The sequence below is a fragment of the Pavona decussata genome, unplaced genomic scaffold (genome assembly GCF_977016875.1).
Source record: "Pavona decussata unplaced genomic scaffold, jaPavDecu1.1 SCAFFOLD_234, whole genome shotgun sequence".
In the NCBI taxonomy this organism is placed as follows: Eukaryota; Metazoa; Cnidaria; class Anthozoa; order Scleractinia; family Agariciidae; genus Pavona; species Pavona decussata.
In genome coordinates, this window is record NW_028145639.1 from 1,239,595 (window position 1) to 1,265,228 (window position 25,634).

A 25,634-nucleotide genomic window follows, 5' to 3' on the forward strand; every position below is an offset into this window, starting at 1 on the left:
CATGATTTTCTTGGTTCGATTGGAATGCAAGTAGATTAATCAAACCAAACACTAAAATATTTTATTCGATGGAAACGTTCACTCGATTGTAAAAGAAAGTTACAGATCGTCAGCTTCTGCACTGCCATGAATATTTACACAACACACTATTACCTGTACAACATATACAGTATATATTGTTTCTCGGTTGTGTTAACCCTGAGCTCAAGGGAAATTAAATTTCTCAAGATTTCTCCACGAGAGTATACGAGAAGAGCCTCTGTTACCCAGGGCACCTTTCTCAGTCCCTGCGACGTGAAGAGGAGAGGCCCTGGGAACCAGGCTGACCATAAACACAGCTGATTGTCCAGCTGATGTACAAATTTGATGAAGGGCAAGACCAAGTACCGCTCGAGGCTACATGGAAGATAAAGAACCCCATCTTGGGTAGCGTAAAGAGAAATCACATAATATACCTATCTCTAGAAAAAAAATAGTTATTTGTTATTTCACACCGTTGTCAAACTAACGCAATTGTATATTTTACATGTTCTAAGCAAATACTATGAGAGGCGGGCTGTACAAATGCTTCCAGTAATTTGGATCACTCATTGCGGTAAATATTACAAATTCAATCGTTGCTACCCATCTAATTTCCTCTATCCATACGATATCTATGTTCTTCGCATAAATAAGCGTAAAAAGCCGCATCGCGCTATAAAAAATAAAGATATAAAATAGCTGTCCGGTAATGAGATTTACCTTTACAGTTATAAGAAAAGCAAATACTTTGGCTTCAATAATTAAAAGTTGAAAACGTTTTTTGGCCAAAAATTGATAAAATTATACGCCAGTCTAATAGCCAAAAGATTATAATTTTCGATATTTTAACCAGAGAACGGATTTAACTTTAGTTCACCCTGCTTTACCCTTTCATTTTTACTTCGGTTTTTGTTCACAAAATAAAATTAAAAGAAACTGCGCATTGTTATGAAAAACCTCAGTAAAAAAGTAACACACTTGTTTCTCTCCCACCAACATGGCGTACTTCATCCAGTGACTGTATAAAGCAGTGGTAATTGTTATCTTTGCTTTCTGAGTGGTGGTACCAAGGGCTTGATTCTTAAATCCCCAGGAGGAGGTGGTACTCCAGGATAGCGTTCCCCAGGGGGGAGTGGAGCTGGAGGTAAAGAATCTTCGTCATCAGAAACCCCATCATAATGATTTGATGGCAACGAGAGAGATTTATCGAGATTGCCAAGGATGTCATCAATGTTCAACCCTTCTGGTCCGCCAGAAAGAAGCGACGGTACCAAATCTAACTCGTAATCAACTGGCCCGCTCGCGGGTAGTGTGGGGGGTGGATCGCTTGGGGGAGGGGGAGGGGGGACAATAGAGAAATCAAAGTCTGAAATGCTGTCACTTTTCCGAGATCCCTTTTTCGGCGTCCGCACGTTAGCGTTTTTATCCCGTTCCCACTGCCAATCAGGCGGTGGTTTAATATCTTGTGTTTCAAAAGTCAAGTTGACAGGGTCGAGTTCGTTGAAATACACGGGTGGAGGAGGGACGATTTTCAGATCTAGAGAGTCTACACTGGTCGTAGAAGTTGATCGTTCATATTTTGTATCCATCCAGCCCAGAGGAGGTGGTGCGATAATCCCAAACGCATCTGTACCGTTTTGAGATGCACCTCTCTCGTAGTCAGACGTAATCGAACCTGGTTTTGCACCAAACGCTCTGGGGATGAGAGATGACGATTTTGGAGGTGGAGGAGGTTTAAAACGCGGCGGCCCATTCGCTTCGCTCATGTACATCGATGTTGATCCAAACTGAGGTTTAGGTGGAACAAATGGCTTCGGAGAGGTCAATCGAGCATTGACATCCCGTGTAGGGATTTCGTTAATATCTTCGCGTTCTGTGATCCCATTTACCGGAGAGTAAGATCTTCCATCAGCGACGGAGGCATGGTCAGTCACTTCTTCTTTCGTCACATCTGCTATTGACGACACCCGTGGGGGAGGTGGTGGTTTAAACTTTGAGGATCTGTAAAGCACAGGAGAGGAAGGAATCGAGGAAGGCGAAGAATCGGAAACAAGTTTAGCGGAATGAAGCCTTGGGGACCCGGGCACCACAATAGGAAGGAGTGGTGAAGTCGAGGTCTCCGGAGATTGAAGTTGATCCCCGCGCGATGAGGTAGCCGCGTTGACTAAATCCCCAGGTATATTTTGAGGCCGGTATGGAGGAGGTATGGGCGGCGGGGTGGCGGTTTTCTCCACTCCAGATGAAGAGGGGAGGTGTTGTTCACCTTCAGTAGCTGTCTTCATTTTGTAAGGTGAAGGTATAGCAGGTTGTTGTCGTTTTGTCTCCACTCCGCCTTTAGTCGGCAAATTACGAACAATATCTGTTGTGAAGTAGGCCAATTCCTCCACTGGCTTTCTTGAGTCTTCCACTTCTGAGTACGGGCTTTCACTCTTAGGTGTACTGCTCATAGCTTCCATCACTGACGAGTACTCTGGTTCACTCTTGGCTAAACTCCTCTTAGCTTCCCCAACGTCCCAATAGTCCGGTTCAACTTGCTGTTCACTCTTGGCTAGACTACTTTTAGCTTCCTCGACGTCCCAATAGTCCGGTTCAACTTGCCGTTCACTCGCGGTTGGACCACTCTTGGCCACGTCTCTCCAATCCACCGATTCATCCTGCTGTTTAGAAGAGGGTATTGAAGCTGTAGAGAGGCTAACTCCACGCACAGGAGCAGGCGGTACTCTATCCATGAAAGGACTGGGTGGAGCCGGCGGCAGGTCCTTTCTTTTTTCAACGCGTTTGTTATGAGGCGGTGGTGAAGGCACCACGGGCTTTTTCTGCTGGAGTACAGTTGAGGGTTTCAAGTTTCGAGCTTCGACAATCTCGTAAGGATTTTCCGTGGTGTTTTCAGAGCTTTGCTCTGGGGGTTTGCCAGTTTGCAATGAATCGATACCATTTTCTTTGGGGGAAGTTTCCAGAGGACCATTACGTGCCGAAGGGGGGACGGGTAAAGGCTTAAGACGTTTAAGGTCCTCCTGTGTATAACGGCGATCAGGTAGCAGAGGAGGCGGTTCAGTTGAATCCTCTTTCTTCGCCTTTTCTACAGTAACAGGTTTTGTGTCGTTGTTGACAGTACTCTTAGCCACTGTACTCTTTTTGGACATGTCTGGTTTGGCGTAAACTGCTGGTTTTACCGGTCCTCCGCCCTCAAATAACGACGTCTTACTTTTGACTCCAGCACCCGGGAAGGCGCTAGCCGTCTTCTTGCTTTCCGTTTCGTTGATCAGAATCTCTGAATAATCACTGAAGCGTTTCGTACTTTCAATATTACTAGCAGCTGTCGTTTCGGGCATCCTCGGTTGCTCTGTTTTACTAGTCTTGTCATTTCCACTTGATGTTGTTACTGGGAAAGTGAATTTTTTAACGGAGTTGCCGCGATCAGAGACAGGTGATTTCGGTTTTGGTTTTAGAGGCGGTGCTGGTTTAGGCTTGGGAGACACCAGCGGTCTTGTTCCTTCACTGCTGCTGTTTGAAGGAGTCGGTTTTGCCGGCGCATCTCGATTGACATCTACAACAGTCCAACCATCTGGCTGTGACTCCACAACTGAGGACTCCGCCATCGCAATTTTCGTTTCTGCACTACTAAACGATCCACCGAGAGATGAAGAAGGTGAAACAGGCGACAGCTCCTCGCTGCTTTGACTCTGTTTCCGTGTAACCGCTTCAACAGCTTTCCTCAGTTCCTCCTTGGATTCCAAAGCTGGGTCGCTCATACTCTTTTGTGTGGAGAGTTTCCCCTGCCTTGCACGTTCCTAAAAGCACCAAAACAAAGTCTGTAAATGAATATGAATATATGAAACATATATTTGAATTGCGGGTGAAAGATCAGATAGCAGAAAGACCCTCACATTTATTTACGCAACTTAAGGACGGTGCCTACTAATACCGAAGTATTTTTGCGCGGTTTATGACTATGCAGGAAAAGCAGATCTTAGCAAGGCCTATTGGAATCCAAAACGAAAATTGGGGGTAACCACGCATTTTTCAGAGATAATTAAGCAACAATATCTCTAAAAAGCGCCAAAATATAAAGCAATGTATGGGATTTTTTCCTAAATTGAAGCTTAATTTTCTCTGAAAAATGCATGGCTACCCCCAATTTTCTTTTGAGATACCAAAGGCATTTGGTAAGTTCTGCTTTTTCCGAATAGTTTTAAACCGCGCAAAAATATCCCTGTATTAGTAGGCACCACCCATAGGAAACCTGAGTATCTCGCGATGCGCAGAACGTATGCGCAGTAGCAATAGTAGGCACCGTCCTTAAGCAGTTGCGAAAAGAAAGCCTGGTTGTAACAAGGTACAGAAAACATGATGTTCACAAGGTTATGTGTGCACAGAAATTTCCCATCAGTGATCCTCGCTCCCTGATTCCAGTGGCGTGACAAACGCTGATCCCTGATCTTACAAAAATAATACAACACGATCTTTACAAGAAACTGCTGATTCTGACTAAAGGATTTGCCACGGCCTGTAATCTCAGATCCCAGATGTATGATCCCTAGTCCTATCCCATTTATCCCTGATCTCATGAAATACAGTGAAACGATCCGGCTGTAGGTGCGGAATATCACATCCTTATAACTGCTTTATTTGAATTTTTAAAAGGAGTTACAAGTGACGGATGCAGACCTGTTTTTTCTGCTCTCTTTTCGCCTGTTCTTCCTTGAGCTTTAACTTGGCTAAGTTCTCCGCGTGCGCTCTCTGCAGAACAAAGGAAATCATTATAATAGTTACTTTCGGGATTCGAACTCACTGGTCATAGCAAGTTTGTTTGAAGAAGACCTACCACCAACATGCACGCAGGTAACTACCAGCATAGATCTCACAATTAAACTGTGTTCCCGTGTGTGGTCCAACTACTGCTCTTCTACTACGTAAATTTATTAACTATGATTACCTGATGTATCACATGATCAAACTGATACATTAACGCAAAAGAAGACCAAGTCTGAAGTGTTTCCGCAGGGGAAATTTCATCATCTTCTAGGTAGTCCAGCCGAAGATATGGTGGAACTCACTATGAAAACCTGCGGACCTTAACCTGCTTGATGTTGTGAAGCTAATGTAAGTCAAGCGAGTGTCTTTCATTGAGCAGTCTTCTCGAAGAAATTAGGCCTACGTGCTGCTGCATTCGAGGGTGGAGGAAGATTTTGTGACGAGTCAAAAAAGTATAAACGAAACTTTTTACAGATTTAATAGTTCAATAGTTACTCACTTCAAAATTCATGATGAAGGCAGCAAAAATGCCAAAGAAATCTTCCGTGGTAGCAGTGGTGGGTTTCTCGCCAAAGAATTTCACCGTTTCACGGAATTCACTGGTTGACTTCTCCTGTAAGCCGAGCAGCTCGTTCAGTTCACCTTCGGTGTCGTCGATTATACTCTGTGGGTTTGAACAAAAGCGATTTTAGGGCCCATATCCTTTGCATTTCTTGGAGACAAACTGTTACACTGTGTACTGGGAAATAATAAGATCGGTTGATTGATCTAGACTTTTAATGTGAAACCTTTTCACTTACTGGCAAGCTCCACCTTAAATTATAAATAAATCACTTTTGAGTGTCAATGTTTTCAGCATTGCAGTACTAAATTGGGACACTGTAAAAGACTCAAAGAAACATTACCAACTCAATATAACTCTTTAAAAAATCCCAACTAGCAGAGAGGCTTACCAGTTGGCTATTTACAACAAGTGTCCGAGGATTTGAAACAGGGGCGTACCACGAAACAAATCCAAGCTAGTGGTCAGGAAGAGGATTTGAACCCGGGACCTCTGGATTGCAAGACCGCGCCTGTGGCCACTCGGCCACAATGCCTTCCTTATAACACGACTAACTGGACTAGACATGACAGGGGCTTGTTCAAAAGTTAAGTCCTCTTACATTTGTTTTAGTATGTAAAATATCGAGTCAAAAGACGAGATGCAAGATTATGAATGGTAGATTCTCAAAGCGAGCTATAATTTTGGACGGTACAGATGAAAGGGAAAAAAGTCTGTTTGGTTATTAGGTAAAATCAAATTTTCTCCTGTTTCTTTAGATAATTAGCAACAAGTGAATGTAAATCTCACCTTGACCGCCAGAGAAAATCGATCATTTGGATCCTGCGACTTCAATGATCTGAAAGCCCCAAGATCTGACTGCAGCTCCTGTATAAACAACAGTGTTAAATCATGTCTCAAATGGAAACGTTCATGCAAGTTTAACCGAAGTAACTAAAATCGTCACTATGCATGGAAACCTACAAAACGAAGGCAAAACTTCTACCCAAGGAAAAAGCCACAATGGGGAGTCTGTGACCGAACCCTCGGCCTTACGTGAAACTGCTAAATGTAACTAAACTAAGTAAAAATACTTGATATAGCAAATTAACCATAAAATATTTCAATGCGCTTTACAGTGTAAAATCAGTCTTTCCTAAATAAAAGAGTTTGAACTTTAACTTTAAAGGAAGTGAGCCTTCTCGTAGACCGAATAAACAAAGGAGAGCATTCCATAATTTAGGAGCGGCAAACATAAATACGTAACATGACATAATATCAAAAAGCGTTAGCCATAACTTATAATTTTCGAGCTTTACTCAAAACCTTTTTAAACAAACCTTCATTCCGGCAGACAATTCCTCCACTTCACAAGCGACCATTTGTCCAGACACTAAGAGAAGAAGACCAAAACAGAAGACTCAAAGAAGGTATTCCTCGACAAGCTGAATTTTTTAACCTTATAGATCCCTTAACAGTCTTTTTTTTGTCACGAGCATGTGAGAAAACCAGCAATAAAGCCGCTATCGTATACATGTTCAGCATGTCGGGATTGTCGCTGGATGTTCATCTTCAACAGTTTCACATTTCTGAATTCTCCATCACACCAAAAAAGTTGCTTACTTACGCCCATGATCCAAACAGACAACTCTATTTTTAAATTTACCTTGTTCTTTACTCAGGTTGTTGCTCTTTCTCAGACAAAAACAACAGCTTTAAAGAATTCCTACCTTTGGCCGCAGTTGGCACCGAGGGAAGTTCTTCCTTAATGTTCAAAACTTCCGGACATTTAGACTCAATTGTTTGCACCAAAAAGTGAAGGAGGGTTGACTTGTTGTCTGATGTTTTAGTGTTGCTGATCTGTTAATAAGAGCGAAAAAATTATCACTGGAAAAGAGGCCTGCATGACGGACCTTTTTGTTGGTTAAATTAACCGACACTTTGAAATGTAAAAGTCGCAAACGATGACTGAGAGAGGGAGGGAGGTGCGTGGGTGGTTGGGTGGGTGGGTAGGTGAATCACGTTTTGCCTGAGATGTAACTTCACTAACCGTATTTCCTCGAATAATAGCCGGGGGGATTATTCAAGTGAAGGCGATTATTCGAGGGAGGCGATTATTCAATTATTTCAATTATTTCACAGGAGGTCGTGCCCTAAATATTTTGTTTTATTATACCATGAGATCAAAAAACTGATCACATCAAAAATAAACCGAATATAGGCTTTTTAAGAGTTCCAAATTCGTTTCGTTGATTAATCAATGTTCAAGGTCAACATCTTCGGCGTCAGAGCCTGAATTATCACTGTTTACCTTTACTGGATCAGACTCCAGTTGTGAACAATTAAATGAACTCTTGTTTGTTACCCAAAACGTCAACTTTTAACTTGAGAGGGAGGCGATAAAAGAAAGAGAAAATAGCGAGATGGGGGTTGGGGGGGGGGGGGGGGATTATTCGAGGGAGGCGATTATTTTAAATATTTTCGTCAAAGGGGGGCGATAAACCGAGGGACGGCCATTATTCGAGGAAATACGGTATACACGATAATGTATTTTAAAAGCGTAAAGCTTGCTGCTGCACTCGCTGGAGGTGCCTAGCTCATCACCTTCACACGCTGATCGACTTAGAGTGTTTCGTTGATTACACAGAGATGACATTAGCTCAGTCATTAATAATATCCAAACATATATTTCCATTCATTTATTCATCCTTCGCGAGGAATATTACGAACTCACAATATGACCAGCTCCCGGTTGATAGCTCAGTTGGTAGAGCACTGAACCGGCATCGCAGAGGTCATGGGTTCGAGTCCCGTTCAAGCCTGAATTTTTTTCAGGCTTTCTTTTCGCAGCTGCTTTAGTTGCGTTCTAACTGCGAGCATCTTTCTTCTACTTGATCTTTTATCCGCGGTTCAAAATGTATGTTTCATATGTTTTACATTCAAATATCCAAACAATGTTTAAAGTCTGCAGATGAGAGAAACGGGGGAAGACGCTAACATAAAGAGAAACTTACCTTGTTCAAATACTCAATCTTGAATGCCGCAGCAGATCCTATTCTCGTGTTCCCTTTGTTCATGTAATTCCCCATTTTTAACACCAACTGGAAAAATGAAACCACGATTGCCAAGAGGAAAAACAAACGCTTACGCACACAATCACTCATTTCACCCACTGAATTGTTTGGCATAATTATCGTCTGATACTTAGCCGACGAAACAGTGGGCCGAGTTGGTTAAAATTAGGGGATATTCCGCAAGATTGAGCAGGATAATTGTTTTATTATTCAATACATTGATATCAAAGCAAAGCAGGAAAGATGGAGACGATCTTCCGAGGTCGTTAGTTGTTTAAAGCGCTCTGCCATTTTTCTCCCCGACACAAAATTCTCGCAGGATATCTTAGTGCTGTGTACAGACAACGAATACTCATTGCACCATGCTTGGGCAGTGCTACAATGTGTTGAATAATAATGTACGATATCATCCAAACAAGACCTTATTAAAACAAGTACCTGAAGGATCTTCTGCAACTTCGAGCTCTTCCTCAGTTCATCTGAAGCATCAAGAACCGCCTCAAGGTCCTAAATAAGAACAAGGGATTTGAGAAAACGAAAGCAACGTGAAACAAGATGTGACATAACGAGTATTTACCGTTTTCATCAAAACGAGAACCGTCTCTGTTTTCAAATGTAACCAACTTAATCCATCGATGCACAAGACAATTTGAGTTTACGAAAGTTGTTGAAATTTGTGCGGAGAGCGTTTGCATAAGATTCATACGGAAAGTTTGCCTATTTTTTGTTGTTGTTGTCGTTTTTTTTTTATTTGTTTGCTTTGTTTTTCATTTCTGCCGATGTGGATGGAAAAGGAAAAACCATACAAGTGGCCAAACTTCCGTTTGCTCTCGTTAAGTAACCAAACGTCAAAGGAATCCAATCAATACTGAGGAATTGCACAGCAACACATGTTTGAATAAACGATTCAGTTCTTACCGGCTTAATCTCATCCACTTTGTCAGCAAAGCGAGCCTTGAATAGCAAGGCTTTCAGACGCTGTTTGTACCAAGATACTTTGCTCATCTACAATAATACAGTGTAAAAATTAGGAATTGATCAACAAACAAAACATTAGTGAAAATAACGACAACGAAGCCAAGAATACAGGAAAGAGTAATTGAGGCATGACCTACGTACTTCATAGCAAAACCTGTCTGCCTTGTCCAGCTTAGAAACATCATCGGCAAAATACTTAAACTTCTGAAGCTGAAAAAAAAAAAAAAAAAAAAAACAATAATAATAATTAAAACTATTATAATAATATCATGGTTGCGAAATTACTCTGTAATTTTGACGCCAAATTTCAGCGTTAATTTATATTTTCACGTGGCAAAATTGCTATGGCAATGTTTCTTATATCTCAACAGACAAGTCAAAAACTCACGATTGTGAGCGTACTCGTGATATTTTAAAAAGGGTAATCAAATGGTATACTCGTGAAATAAGGAAATAATTTCACTTGCTTTTGGTTAAAAGTCTTATAATTTTCCTCGCCTTATATTAGAATTTTGACAAAACGCACGAGAATTTATTTCCTAATTTCATTCGTCACCTTACTGTAGCTCAAAACCTTAGTCCACTGTGTAGTCACTCAAGAGAAAGGTACAAAGCACATGCACTTTGCAGTTGTCAATACTTTGCTGAAGTGCTCTTTAACATCTCTTTAAATCTTAGTTGGTGGGGACAAGCGTTCCGTGACGACCCTAATAACGCTTGCGTAGAAGACTAACAGGAATATGGCGCCTTTTTCTCTTACCTCCTTACTGTCTGGTGCGTACAAGAGAAGCTGTTTTAAATGAGCCTCGCTGAATGTTTTCTCGTCCATCGCCAAAAGCGCATTTTTTATGTCGTCAAATGGCATTTTTAGGTGACCGAGTAGAATTGCTAAAACACAAAAACAACAAAAAATTGTAAGCAACCGTATCTTGCTGACAATAAAACTGCAAAACAGAAATGTGTGGGGAACGGTGTGTCCAATGAACTAACTATAATTCTGAGGAGTTCTGTAACCAATCACAAAGCGTTGTAAACCAACACCAAAGCAAATGTGAAAATACTTTCAATATCCGACTGAAGCCAGCTCTGAATCCCCTAATGTGAAAATTTACAAGCTTACTGTTGTAACAAATACAGTAAACACCCGCATAAAAGAACAAGTGGATTAAGAACCTCCAGGCTGAAATTCGTCGTTTTAGACACCTTTTATGTAAGAACCTTACAATAAATTTATGAAGACTTATTCAGGCTGACCTTGAAAAAAGTAGGTTCTTAAAGGTGAGTGTTTACTGTACTCTATTTGACATTTTAGAAACAATGACCAGTGTGTGTACTACGTAAATAACGGCAAAGGAATCAAAAGAAAGAAAACCTGAAAAGGACTTTCTTACCGATGTTGTAAGTTTTCTTGGGGTTCATTACTGCTGGTTTTTCCGGTTTCTTTTCCTCTTTGCCTTTGAGAATAACAGAAATAATAACATCAAGAAATATCTTGTAGTTAATAATGTGGATAATCAAAACGTGTAAATTTAACCAGAACGCAAGAGAAGAAACATACTTGAGGCTTTCTGTATGGCGCTGAAGCTCTGCTCGAGTTGGATAAACTCTATAACTTCTTCAGAAGGCTCGTTTTGCCCCAGCTGTAAACGAAAGTCAAACATTTATGTTAGAGAAAAAAATTGTTCCTTGATCCTGTCATATTATATCAACTGAAACGAAAAAGTTTCGTTTTCAGGATCGAAAATTTATGTTCAAGCACAAGCTTTCAATTCCCTCACGGAATACAAAAAAAGTGGTAACTCAGCTCAAACAAGAGAAAAATGAAACATGCACGCGAAAGCATCAGGTCTTTCCTTGATAACCATCTTCAAACCTTAAACCGTAACTGTTCGCGTCACGAGAAAATCGTTGAGCAATACGTTCCTTTGCGGGTAGGTCTACAGTACTTTTGGTGGCTGAAATCCTAGTATGAAAATTAGAACTTAGGCGAGTCTAACCTTTGTCTGTCGATAATATCCTAAACTATGAGCATTCAAATAAAAGGGGGTTAGTTTTCTAAAGAAATTGTTGTACTACGTCGGTGGTGAGTGAAACAAACGATTGGTTTTGTCAACAGATAAGATAATTTGGCCATCGTAAAGAGATTCGAGTGCTGGCGTTTCGAGCTTTAGCCCTTCGTCAGAGCGATTCAAATGAAAGCTTCTCAGCAGTATTTTCCTGTGACGCTGTTTGTCAAGCTGTACAAGGTGGTTCAAACTTTTGAGTCAGTGTATCAAATCAATAGATGTGACCATTTAAACAAAAGGTCGAGAGGTACATATAGTGTAAAAGGGTAACAGTAAATTGAATAGACACATACCCGCGCCCAAACTGTGTTCTCCAGTCCCGCAATGCTCAGTTTCTCCCAGTTGACTCTCTTCAGCTGCATATGTTCTCCAGGACCCGCCAATGAAGGTGAAAGTAGCGCTGACGATGGGGGAGGAGGTGGCGGAGGAGGGGGAGGTGGGGGTGGGGGTGGTGGTGCCATGACGGGTGGGGGTGGGGGAGGAGCTTCTTGGTTTCCTAGGAAAAGGCAAAAGTTGATTCCATCAACAACCAAAACTGAAGCAAACAAGAAAGGAACTTGACAAGAAGCCCGCAAGAGGTTCTTTTACAGTGAAACAAGAGAGAGAGAGAGCTTGAACTCTCGCCAATTCTGGGAAACGTTTTGGCCGACTGAAAGTAAACAAGCATTAATTCATGATGCGTGTATTTGACGAAAGTACAGGAGAGTTGGTAGTCAAACAAGTTTGACTGTCTTTAACATTTGGGAAAACTTATAAGCTGCAATGTGTGACAGTTAAACTTTCCACTTTCCAATTTTAGTCCTAAGCTGATGATTGTTTAACATAGCAGCATTGCGCGCGTGTATTATGCGTGTAATCCACACGCACTGCGTGCAATTTACACGCCATTTAATTTACACGCCTCTATTGGAAATAAAAGGGTTTAACCAAGTTCGATCTGTTCTTGCAAATATGTTATAGAAATGTTTTTGTACAGAGAGATTTCATCCTGGATTCACTCAAAATAAAAAGATAATCTTGTGTTAGTATCCTACCTCCCTTTTGTTCTTCTTTGTCTTTCCGCCGTGCCTTCACAGCAGCTTCCAATGCATTCTCTGGTGTCGTGTTAGGAGAGCTAGGTTCACTGCCATGATCTTGAAAAGGAACAGAAACACAATAAAAATGATTCATGTTTTCTTGAAATTCATTCTGTTTAGGAATGGCGCCGCCACATGCTAAACTTACCATAAGTTGGCAAACTCATGCTGTCATTAAAGCACAAACCGTGAAAAACCCATGTTTTCACACAACAAACCCCTGTAAAGCTTTCAATTGCTTTAATCTGAGTTTGACAGAACTTGAGTTCTGTCTGCAGAGTAGCAACCTTCTCTGGCTCATCTATGATGTCAATAACACATACTAAAACATTTAATGTTCACACATAAAACGCGAGTTTGCCAAACCCAAATGCTTGCTGAGAAAGTAGCTCAATTTGTCACTCACAGGTTGGAAATGTGCGCAAGCTATGTATTTGCCAACAATGGTTTGAAACCTTTAGTGAGAATGTGCCTTAACAAACTTTAATAGCACTATCTGGAATTTTACCTCGCGCTTCTTCTCTCTCTTTCAACTCCAATACGACTTTCTCACTCTTATCCAAAGCTTCTTTGGTCTCCATTAGCTCTTGAGTAGTTATCGCCAACTGATGCTGGATTTTTTCAACAGATTCTTCAGAGCCCTCCCCAGAGCCACCGCCAATGCCACTATCTACACTCACACTGGACATCCCTGAACCTACTGAACGTGGGGTTGATGTAACAGGTCCGGCAGGGTGTGACTGCTGCACTGCTGCTCCAGATGCTGATATTGGGCTGTGCACCTGTGCTTGTGTTTGAACACTTGTTACACTCGCCTTTCTCATTTCATCTGCTAATAATGCATCTGCTAGTTCTTCTGTTGATGGTGAAAACAAATTCTGTCAGTCAGAACCTTTATACTTTTCATACTTTCATGGAAGTTTATTCTCGAAGAAAGATATCACATGAATTTTCAAGTTCAGAACAAACCAGAACCTAGTTTAATGGCCTTAGCTCCCACGAGTCTCCTGTAGCTCAGTGGTAGAGCATCCGAACTAGCAATCAGAAGGTCTTAGGTTTGACTCATGATAGGAGCACTCGGATTCCTTTTTCCGAGTATACCTGTGCCAATCACTGAATAATATATCATTCTCAAACCATAAATGACATAAGTAAAGAACTTCAAATATTGGACAAACTCTTTAATGATGAAATCAAATTCCACCTAGACCATCTACAACAGCCCAAAACACTTACAATCATGTAACTGTTTAACTGAACTTGCAAATAAATTATGAAAACAGTGAACCATTATGTTAAGTTATGTTTGGGTCATATGCAGTGTACATTGTATATCTTTCAAAATTAATGATGTTTTTAAAATTAATACTAACTGAACAACTGACTAAAGCCTCTTAAGTAAAACCCTGTGTGAAGTGTTTAACGAACAAAACAATCTTTACCAAGTCCAAGATCAAGTTCCTCATCATCATCATCCCACCCAGAGTCAGGTGTACCGTTCCTCCTGGGTGATGTGTCACGCACTGGAACAGTATCCAGGTCGTACCCTCCTGTGTAAACACAAAACAACAATATTATTATTACCTGTCATAGAATTGTTGAAGTACAACATTGATAGGATGTGGCAGGAAATACATAAGTGAAATATTGACTAGTTCTTTTCCTTCTTTCAACTTGAAAGTCAAAGAATGGTGCAGATGTGGATCAGACAAGACTGGGGAAGAATGTGTTTAATACTGTACAGTTCAGTTGTACACACCACATGGCAGCACCTTACAGTCAAGTCATGTCACGCATGGCTGGTTTTTTTGAAATTTGAACGGAGTTTTGAAATTTACACGTCAGTTTTGAACATCGCCAACAAGATTTCAGAGTTCCCATAGAAATTTCCCAAGTTTGTTGATGGTATAATCAGTTTACATACAGCATTAAGTATTTCAAGAATAACAATTGTTTCCCAAGTATTTTTGTAAATTTTGTATTTTTATAAATCTTTTTTTTCTGTTAATGCATCTTTTTTGGAAAGATTTCCAGAGAAGTGTTCAACATTCCATTCACATGTCAGACATTACAAAGAGGAATTTGAATGTTCATTTCATTCTCGGAAATACTGGTCACACGTGACGTGAATTGACTGTAAATGTACAAAAGTCATATTGGAAAACACTCAATTATTGCCATGCACTTACCATAACCAAACCCTGGACTACGTCGGCCTCTGACTGCACCTGTAGCAGGCCAGTTACCACGTGGTTCATCAGATAAAACTGAAAAACAAACAAACAATAACACCATACATTAAAAGAGTGAAAACAACACCAAGCCATAAATAGCAATAATATGAACAGCTTTCAGCCCAAGCAAATTTACAAACTGATGATAAATGCACAGATGTATGAAGACCCAGAATTAGATAATTTGGAAAAATTTGTTATCCAAAACTGTCCAGGTATACAGCACCAGCCAGTCAGGTGTGAGTAGCAGGCTCCTTACCTCCTCCTGGTGTGGTTGTGCGAGCTCTTGGTGCATCGGCAAGCCGCATGGCCTGCACTCGGTACAGCACATCAGCAACCTCGTCATTGTTGGTCTCCAGATTTGGAACAACACCGGCTATATTGAACAACAGAAACGATCAATAATAATTTGAATTTCCATGCAATTGCAAGGTGTGAAAAAAACTAAATATCACTGCCAATGGTCTATGGTACAGTGCAGTTACATGTAACTGTCAAAAAAAGAAAAGCTATTCCTTACTATCCATTTTTCTAGATATCATTCTTGCAGCTGCCTTGTCAAATGCTTGCTGCTCAGCTGCTGGGAGAAGCTCACTCAAATAATGCAACAGCTGAAGCTTGGCTCCATCATCCAAAACAGGTTCCAGGGCATTGATAAGACGTTGCACATTCCTATTGTATTGGATAGAAGTAACCAAAGGATGATAAATCATGCTTATCTTCCCTACAGTTCACTAATGTAAAATTCAACCAACAGTTGATTCAAATGTTGAGCTCAATAAGCCACAGCTACATGGCTGATTAAGTTTTCTATGTGAATAATTATCCAGCTGAGCCACAAAAGGGAGGTGAAGGTGAATATCAAGGGTATGCCACGTGACATAATAGTCCACCATTTATGGAGTACTTGTATTTTGAAGGGTGTTTAGGGGTCTTTTACCACTGTCTGGCACTTTAAATATCATGAAGACCCTGGAAATCAGGTTGACAGGACTTCACACCTGAGTGCCCCCACTGGGGCCAAACTTACAGTGCAACAAACTCAACCGGGGCTACCCAACATTGATCAGCCAATCACAGGTCATGTTTACAACAAAGGAGTCTGGCTTCGGTAGTTTGTAAGCCAATCAAAAACGAGAAAATTTCAAAGTGTTGGTTTTATCGGTAGCCCCGGTTGAGTTTGTTGCACTGTATTATAAACATTATTATGCAAGATGAAGACAATCTGATATAACAGGAACATGATGCATGAACCAGCTGCAGGCTTAAGACTAAATGGGCACCTCTGTAGCAAGGACTGAACCAATGTTAGAGAGTCATTTCAAGAGTGTTGATCGTAGAGAGTTTAACCCTATCTAGACTAGGGGAGGGGTGTGTGTGTGTGTGGGGGGGGGGGGGGCATTTGGCCACACGGACTTCGAAAGTCTATAACTTTTTTAATATTAGCTTAAGTGACACAATGCATCATGACTTTTTCAGAAATGCATCTGGAAACAAATTTGTATAATAGGTAAGGGTTCACTGAATTTGATGTTACCATGGCAACCAATAAATAATATTTTTGATAGGCAGGTTTTTCAGAAATATGACGATTCCTGTTTTAAATGTACAAAAAATAATTAACCCCTGGTCTAGGGGTTAATGATTGCTGTACAAATGACTATCTTTACCTATCTTTACTGTATTGTTTAAGGCTCTGATTGACCATTAGCTGCTCCCCACGTGTAAGAAGTTGACTCATCTGTAAAATAATAAAAATATACAGATGACTCGTTAGTAAAAGTTGCAGTGACGGCACTTCAACCTTCGACCTAATTTTCCAAATGGAAACAGAAATAAAATGTCCCATGTAAAAGTTCAAATAGATTCAATTTCATTTCTTTGTGTACAAAAGGCGGTACAAAGGTGGTGGACAACAGGGATAACCAAGGTTTATGACAACCTTCACCAAAAGATCAATCAGACAATAATTATCCTTTTCAGTTTGCATTATTTTTGGATACAGAAAATCTTTGGAGATGACTCTGCAGAGTAATCTCTGTTCTTTCTGCTATTCTGCCTCCATCATCACTTTTTTCATACAAAAGACAACTTCCCATATTGTAAAATTGAGTTATTTCAGTGCAACATTAAGTTGAAAAGTGGAGATTACATGCAGATGAGAGTGAGCAAGCGACAAAAAAAAGTGTTGCCTGGATACAGGGGACTTAAGTGCTAATGGGATGGAGGGGGATTTCTTATGTAAAATTTGATACTAAACTAAGGTCCTTTGACATAAGATTGTACCTGTATTTTGAACTGCCTGCCCAACATTCGAAGATCATTTCTGCTAAAACCTGTCCCATTCACAAACAAATTACTTCTGATAGAGTATGGCTTTGATGCCATAGATGAACACCGTGACACAGTCGCAGGTCGTTCGTTTTCAAATGTCACAGACAGCTGGGAGGACCTGCTTGATGATGGAATTGATGTCATTGACGATTGGTGTTTCAAAGCACTCGTGGGCCGCCACTGAACAAGTAGGGTCGGACGTGAGCCACTTCCTTTTAAAAGCTGCACTACATGGCTGTGCGGTTTGCCCCTGAAGTGAGAAAAGCATTTTGTTATCAATTGAATGCTGTAGCAACAGTCAATTACATACATGCATTATCCAATTGCCCAACAAAACATGCAGTGTAAGAACTTAGAAATGTTTGGGGTGGGGGGGGGGAGCAGCCTTGTCAATTGCTACAAAGAAAGTTAACGTACATGTAGCAACTGGCAATCCCTCAGTAACATGGGTTTGAATTTAAAAAGATGACTGCTTTGAGTATCCCAACCAAAGTGTTTTAAAATTTTATTCAAGTCATCTACAGTCAACTCTCGCCTTGTGAACACCTCGCTATTATGGACACCTTGATAATTTAGACAGCAGATAAATCCCATGCAAAAATAGAGTACAGTCAAACCTCTTTATTACGGATACCAAGGGGACAGGAATAAGTGTCCGTATTATAGAGGTGTCCGTCTTAGAGATGTTGGCTTTATATGGATTTCGCTCTCTCAGGGACCAAGTGAAATGTCTGTTTTTAAGAGAGGTGTCCGTAAGGAGAGGTTCCACTGTACAGACGTTTGGCTGAAATAAAATCCAGCCATTACGGACTCTCACTATTAAGGACACTACTTCACTGTCCTAGGGTGTCCACAATAAAGGGACTTAACTGTGGCAGTTAAACTCCAATTTCCTGATTTTTCATTGGCCCTTCTGCTTCAAAGGCATAACAAAGCCATCGGGGGACTTGCCTTTTCTTGGTATATAATTTGCAGCTGCAAAAGGGAGTTTGGTTAACACTTTTTCTTTGTTGAATACGGCCCTATATTTTCTGCCTGTGATCGGCTACAAATCTCACTTGTTGGAAATCCTTAGCTAGTCATCCCCGGAAACTTTTCAAGTTATGCGTTTTGAATTCTGCATTGAAGTGTAGGACATCAAAATATGTTCACAGGATACCAAATACTTGTTAAAAGTTAGGAAAAGAAAATGTTCTCAAGTATAAGATAGACTAAGGTTGGGCATGCAGCAATGTGAAAGAGTTGGCCACAAAGAGGTGATAAAGTACTGTTCTACACTGTACCTGACATTCAGCCCATTTATTTCCAGAACATGGTCTCCAGCTTTAAGCCCAGCATGGAAAGCTGCTCCTCCTTTAAGAAAAATGAAAGCATGCTTTACCTTACTCATTTCCAAGAAATAAGAATTCTGTTCATCACACTGGTATATAGACAAAAAAATCTTCCACTGCTAAGTTAATTACACCCTTACATTCACAAAAACTATCTTTTAATGAGATACAATGTATAACCACTGAGCATCACAACAAAAGAGATAGCTCTATGTAGATAGCTGCAGCATACCTCTGTCAACAGTTTTGATGAACACAGGGGAACTTCCACTGAGAGTGAATCCAAACCCAGCACCAGGCCCCTTTCTTGTGACTTGCACAGTCCTGAAAAAAGCAGTGGTAAAAGTGGTTTTCAAAACAGAGTTCTCTCTGATGAAATGTGTTCAAATTTATATAGATATTAGCAAAAGTTTGGTAATACATAAGCAAGAAAAAAATCAACAAATAAAATGGAACGTTTCAGAATCATTATGACACAATTTTGATAAACGAATAATGTTGAATAATTCCTGCACAGTCATTAAAACTCATTTAATCAACTATGAACAAAAAGGATGCCAAACAAAGACACTTAAGTTGGTTTCAAGTAAAATATATCTGAGCCAGTTTAAATTGAATTGCAACCCATTTATTTTACAGCAATGCTTATACCTGCAAACTTGCATAATGGTGATAAATGATTTTTATAGTCCTTGCTTACTGGTCAGAAGAATTAACCCTTTAACCCCTAATATCAAAGATCAAATTCTCCTATCTTGTCCCCATACCTTTCTTATAAAAGTATTGGGGAGAAGTTATAAAAACTTCAAGAAAAAAATCACTTTGGGTGATTCTCATGACCTCAAGGGTTGAATAAACATTGATATTACAAGGAGAAATTTGATGCTAAGTCAACAACAATTTATTTATTTATAAATTCAGACGATATAAGGGGCTTGTCCCGCAAATAGCCACAAAGCTAGTCGTCAGGCAGGACAAGACGAGTACGAAAACATAATGGTAAAAAATACAATAAATAACAAACATGTCGGAAAATGGAAAAACTTGTGATGCTGATCACTGTTAGGGCTTAAAGGGTTAACAATAAAGGTGGTTAGTGCTTAATTTTGTTCTATGTTTGCAGTTACCAACCAAACAACTCATTTGCCCCACTGCTGCAACACTAGTTTCACTTGCTTTGCACAAATTCAGATGTAAAAAAATGAAATACATACTGTGTATGAAGCATATAATATTATAACAATTTATTGACATATTTAGGTTTTCTTTCACGCTCAGAAGCTTCTCACCTTGGAGGCCCAGCAGTGTTCTCTCGCACATTCTGTCTTGTCAAATGACTTCCATGCGACCAAGTACTAAAAAAGCAAAATATAATTTAAGTTTTATTAATATTACTGCTTCAATATTTTATAGCACTTAGCCTGCATGGTGTACAGTAAAAGTCTATGAGTAAGAATCTGTATTTTCCAAGGTAGTCTCAACAGGTTCTTAAATAAATGGTGCTTAACAGAAATGCAGGCTATATAGGTTCTCAGACAGATTCTTACTTTTTGATAACAAAATAGTATAGTGGCTGGGAGAATCTAGTGGTAGTGTCTAATGTGTATTGAAGTGACTAGTGGCATAATGTGTGCACCGTAAGTTATGTCTTCTTTATCACCATCAAAACAAAGAGATGTGTTATAAAATGTTGGCCTTTTCCTATGCGTGGGGGCTTATTTTATTTTACTTATATAAATTTTAAGTGTTTATCAGGTTCTTATTTGATCTATAAAATTGATTTCTAAGACTTAACTGGTTTTTATTTAAAGGGTGTCTAAGTTACAAATTTTACCCTAACAGGTTCTTAAAATTCAGGTTTTAATACTCACGGCTTTTTACTGTAGTGAAACAGTGCTCATTCAAGGAAGTTGAAAGTTACTCACCCAAACCGGCCAATAGGAGCAGTGTTGTGGTGGGCATGGCTGTTATACTCTGCAAACTCCAGGTCAGAGGAAGCCGATAAATCTTGGAATAAATCATCGTCAACTTGCTCTTTCCTTGTATGCATGATTTCGCCATTCATTCCAACAAGTATGTCATACAATGGCTGATCCTTCCTGGGAATAAATACCCTAAGCAGAAAAAGAAACAGAATCAACAGAAAATCAGAACAGCAAAACTATTGCTTGATGATTATGATGACGATGGTCTGGATAAGTGGGCAACAGAAGTGTCCATTTTACATTATTTTTGCTGGGAAGTAGGACCAGACATCAACTTATATAGGCACAAATGGCTGCCAGTCTATCAGTCCATTTGTTGGTCCCACCTTTTTTTATGACTGTGAACCAGCATAAGGTGAATGAACAAACTTGAGATAGACACCAGGGGTGGGTCACTTCCAGAGATTTGTTCGCCCCTTGTGGTTCTTTTAAATTACTTCCCACAAGAGTGACTATAAGTGACATGCTGTGAGACAGGGCCTATAGTTTTGAATCCTTGTTTGAGTAGACAAGAAAGTCTAACCATCTGTAGGTGTCAGAGTAGAGGCAGCACTTTGTCCTCAGTTATTTTAAGACCCGAAGCATTGGTCTGGGCTGGGAATCTAACCTGGGTCAACCACCAACAAAGTCTGGTACTCAACCAAGCTACATTTAACCAGTTGGTGGTTTAGAGCATTGGCCAACCTACTACAGACAGGAGGCCAAAGATTTGACCCAGAAAGGGGACTCAACAAAATGAATGTATCTTTTCTCAGGTTCTATGCTTCGGACAAACTGAATTTATTTTAAAAACTTTCACTTGCAATAAAATTAACCATTGCAAGTTTATCTTGACTGTGCTTTTCAATAAAACATGAACATGTCTCTTGAACCTCAAACAACATGAGAATCTTTGTGAAGCCATTCTTGCTATTGTTGTTATTTTCAAATCAGTATTTGCTGACCAAAGGCAATTGCTACATGCCTTCAGACTTTAATTAAAGGATTTCTCAATACCCAGTTTTTAGTTATGCAAACACAGTTTAATACCAAGTTCAACTACCTTTAAAGGTGTCTCACCTCCAAGCGATGTAGTGCGTCCGATTTAAACCATAGATACCTAAACCCCCAAATCAAATTATAGCTTACAGAGCAAGCTATCAAACTGTACCACAAATTTTTAAATACAATGAATTGTCGAATTGTTAGCGCTGTTTTCTCGAATCATTTTTTTCACTTGACAGGGATTCTTTTAAGAGCTAAAACTCAAAGGAAATTTGTTTGTTTGCCCTCAAATTTGGACAGTAGTTAGTTTAACATATAAACAACACAAAAATGTCTGCAAATTTTTTCTTTCGAAATATTTTTCTCCGAGAGTGATTGTTGTACGATCACTCCACATTTTTTAAATCCTATTTCGAAAATGTTCTTTAACTTTTCACTGCAATTGAATATGGCAAAATGCAGACACGCTTTTTTAGCACTTTGGGCCTGGAAACTGAGGAGCAAATTAAATTAGCGAAAAACAAAATTCTCTTTGACTTGTAGCTTTCAAAAGGTGATTCAGACGCTTGCATTTGGAGGTTGTGAAAAATTTGACAATTCATTTTATTTCAAAATTCTCGGTTTAGTTTGATAGCCAGCTCTTAAAGCTTTAATTTGATATATAGGTTTAGGTATCTTCAGTTTAAACCAGACGCGCTACATTGCTTAGACGCGAGAAACCTCTATAGGTATACAGTAACCTTAAGGAACTCTTCTTGTTCTTCTTTAAATTCGTTTTTATAAATGTAAGGCTAAAAATATCAGCTACGATGTGACTTTTACTTCAGTTCGCAGTTGCCAGTTTTCATTTCCAGCAGTGTGACAAAAAAGGCATTTGCGTTTCATCCAGTCAGCGTAACATCCACAATCTGGACATTCAATACAAGGTTTATATGAATTCCCTTAATTCCTCATCCCCCCCCCTCCCCCCTCATTTTAGGAAGGTCTGATACTCAGGTTACCAAACAGCTACTAAAATACCAAAAGATAATTTTGTTCTACCTTATTTCTTTCAACAGCTTCCTCTCAACTGGCAGCTGAAGAATTCCTTTGAGGCTCTGTGCAAGCACCTCAACAGATCTGTCCCTTGCAAACTGATTCAGAGCCTTGATGAGCATTTTTTTCTTCTCCTCGTTGCCAGCCAGATAATAATTCATCTTGAAAACAACCACAAATTAAACAACAAAGTTATATTTAAATACTGGTTCTGAAATAACGTATGATACAACTATAAGTACAACTGTTTTTAACGAATAATTTATAGGTCCAAATAAATTAACTGATTTGGGGCTAATATCACTGAGAGCTATGTTTGCTTTTAAACTCACAAATATTAATTCAATTATTACAACCTTGGATACGAAATTACTGAGCATTTAAAGCTAAAAGAATGAAATCGACAACTTTGTTCTGTTACAACACAAAGGGTGGTATGTTTAATGTACTTTCTGAAAATACAATTATTTTCCGTTTCGATAAACACACTGACATAGTTTGCATTTCAAAGTCACTCATTGCTGGTGACTCCATGGAAAAGCGGCCCGAACGTGACGTTCGATGAGCTTAATTTCGACGATAAATCTGCAAATTAAACAAGTGCGTTCGTAATATGTTCTGTTTCATCAATTAGCTGGTAAATCGAAGCCTCGCACACTGCAATTATTTCTAACGGACATGAAAACCACAACCTACTTAGATAGAAAACGTAAATAACTGTGAAGTTTAGAGTATACAAGCTTAATCGCTTTAGCAGAAATTATAGAAATATTCGCCCGGTCGAAAGGTAAACTTTGTGTTTAATATCAACAAAAAGACAAGAACTTTGATAAATAACAATAATCGATCGATTTAGAAGGTACCTGGATAAAGAAGTCTTTAGCTCGCTTGTATCTCGAAGATGAGCTTTTTCCTCCTCGTTTGTCAGTAATTCCGATATCTGCGGCGCCGGCGATGAGCACTATTGAAATTGTGGGACCACAAGAATCAATCATTTGTCCGACTTCGTGCTCGTTCATATGTCTCAAATTAACATTATTTATACGAAGAACGAGATCTCCACGACGTATACCGACATTTTCAGCTGGACTGTTTGGCTCAATGTCTGCAATAAACACAGGACCTTTGCCGCGAACTGCAAACCCAAAGCGACCTCTTCGACGTCGAAGATCAAACGTTCTCATTCTCGAGATGACGGCCAAAGCTGGAGGTACTGTTCGGGACCTTTTAGCCAGCAAAATAATTTCCTCTTTGCTTAGTCCTTGGACGTTTTCTCCATTAACTTCGAGGATCTGATCGCCGGGTTGAAGTCCGGCTCGTTGTGCAACAGAATTTTCCTCCACAGACAAGATGACAACAGGCGCTTTTCCACCGACAGTGAAACCAAAGGCTTCTGGCCAATTTTCGTTTGTCCTCATGTCGATAAAATAGCTTTAACTTACAACTGAAACTCTTGAGCACCGCTGTGTGTATTCTTGAGGCTTTTTACAATCACAAAGTCGATAATTTATCGCTAAATTGACGTGTCTTGGGCTAAATCATCCCGTTAATGAGCGCAACAACAATAACGCAGGTGCCCTCCTTTCCAAAACTTGTTGTCGTTCAAAACTTTCAGGAACACTTTCGTTTTATTTCAGTACTGAATTTGCAAGCTTGGAATCCTCGCTATCGAAATCCACGCCAAACTGATGACATTTATAAGAACTGAAACAAAACGTAGTCCAATGCACGTTTTGCGAACTGTGAGTATTGAGTGACAAGACCTCGACGCCAAAATGTGAAACCAAGCAACGAAGACCTCGCCGTTTGCCACAGCGGACGCAGATACCAACGAAATGCACTAGCAAGTGTTCTTGAAGACGAATTGGCAATGTTGTGATGACTTTTTCCTCCTCTATCAACCAAGACTTTATCCACAAAGACTCCGCTGAGAAAAAAACTTGTCTTTGTTTAGTTTTTTGGCTGCTCGATCACCTTTTAAAACAATTCACTTCTCAATTACGCTGTTAGCGCACACGGCAGTGTGGCCATAATTACACATGCAAATGAATGACGATTTCAGCGCTTTCCGACGCAATTTGCATCTTTTTAAAATGCATAGCGTCGAACTTGTCATGCATCCTCGGCATTATATTTTTACAACGGAGAGAAGCGAAGTAATTCAATCACAATGAAAGTTTGATAGACGCAAAGATTTTGCTCCCAACCAGAGAGGACGCTGGGTATATTTTTCAAGGGTCCTTACTTGGCGCTTACACTCGAGGAATGCAGTATACGGTTTCATACGTGCGATCCTTTGGTTTTATGGAACCTCCATGAAATAATAAACAAACTTGATTGCTACTCTTGACCTCACGCCGCCTTTCAGGAAACAAAAGCGTTGATACACCACAAGTTGTTTTTCTGAATAAAGTTAAATTCCGAACCCCCTACGGTTGGTGAATTAAACTAACAAATATTCCTTCAGTCTTGAAATTATAAACACATTAAAATTGCTTTATAAAAACTTCAAAGTACTCTGCAAAATTCAAACCAATTTTAAAATATCAATTGCACTATTTATTCAAGAGTATTGTCGTCTGATATTTCTTCGAAAAGTTTGTTTATTTTCAACATCACAAAAACTTAGATTTGAACCACGCCTAGAAAACCAGGAACAAAAATTCGAAAATTATCATTCTTCTCTTAAAAAAATGATATCTCATTTCTTTCACATAAACTGTTCGTGTCGTGAAGCTTCTAAAGCCTGCATGGTGGATTCAATTCACTGAAACATGTTCAGCGTACGGTAAACTTTGTGACTGGCAAACAAAATGCATTTTGTTTTTCGAAGAAGAAACTAACTAGCGAACATTGCTTCGAAGTTCTCTAGTTTCTAGCCATGGAAAACCCAAGGAGTTCAAGAGGTAAATAGGAATTGCAATTCAGCTCCCAAATTTTGTCTTGTTGTAAAACGGCTTTATTTTCGCATGAATCCACTACAAAACTCACTACTTTGTTCCTGAGGTGGACGGGGGAGGGGGTGAGTGCGTGCGTGCGTTTTTTCCATCAGTATATTTCTATTAAAAATATTAGATGATTAACACTTATATTTGTATCAGATAAAATAGTTTTGCATGGTGCATTAGTCTCGCGGACAGTCCAGTTCAAAATGGTATATTTTAAAATGAGTCATTGATAGAGCTATAGCTATAAGACAGCCTATGAAGAAGGCGGATTC

The 25,634-nt window shown here is 39.7% G+C and overlaps 1 protein-coding gene across 1 annotated transcript; it reads right to left on the reverse strand.

The window, feature by feature from the left end:
- Positions 1-39: 39 nt before the first annotated feature.
- Positions 40-24,616, reverse strand: LOC146458041 (delphilin-like). The gene is made up of 28 exons (XM_085091376.1): positions 23,278-24,616; positions 22,421-22,575; positions 20,336-20,524; positions 19,700-19,765; positions 18,643-18,734; positions 18,363-18,432; positions 17,032-17,329; positions 16,416-16,486; positions 15,266-15,417; positions 15,005-15,121; positions 14,701-14,778; positions 13,954-14,061; positions 13,020-13,367; positions 12,470-12,568; positions 11,729-11,931; positions 10,928-11,009; positions 10,761-10,823; positions 10,130-10,257; positions 9,511-9,579; positions 9,310-9,396; positions 8,830-8,898; positions 8,332-8,418; positions 7,048-7,177; positions 6,658-6,710; positions 6,128-6,205; positions 5,276-5,440; positions 4,690-4,761; positions 40-3,812 (listed from the first exon to the last, which is right to left on the reverse strand). The coding sequence occupies exons 1-28, from the start codon at positions 23,830-23,832 to the stop codon at positions 1,062-1,064; spliced, it is 6,435 nt and encodes a 2,144-aa protein (XP_084947502.1). The 5' UTR covers positions 23,833-24,616; the 3' UTR covers positions 40-1,061.
- Between the last annotated feature and the right edge of the window lie 1,018 nt (positions 24,617-25,634).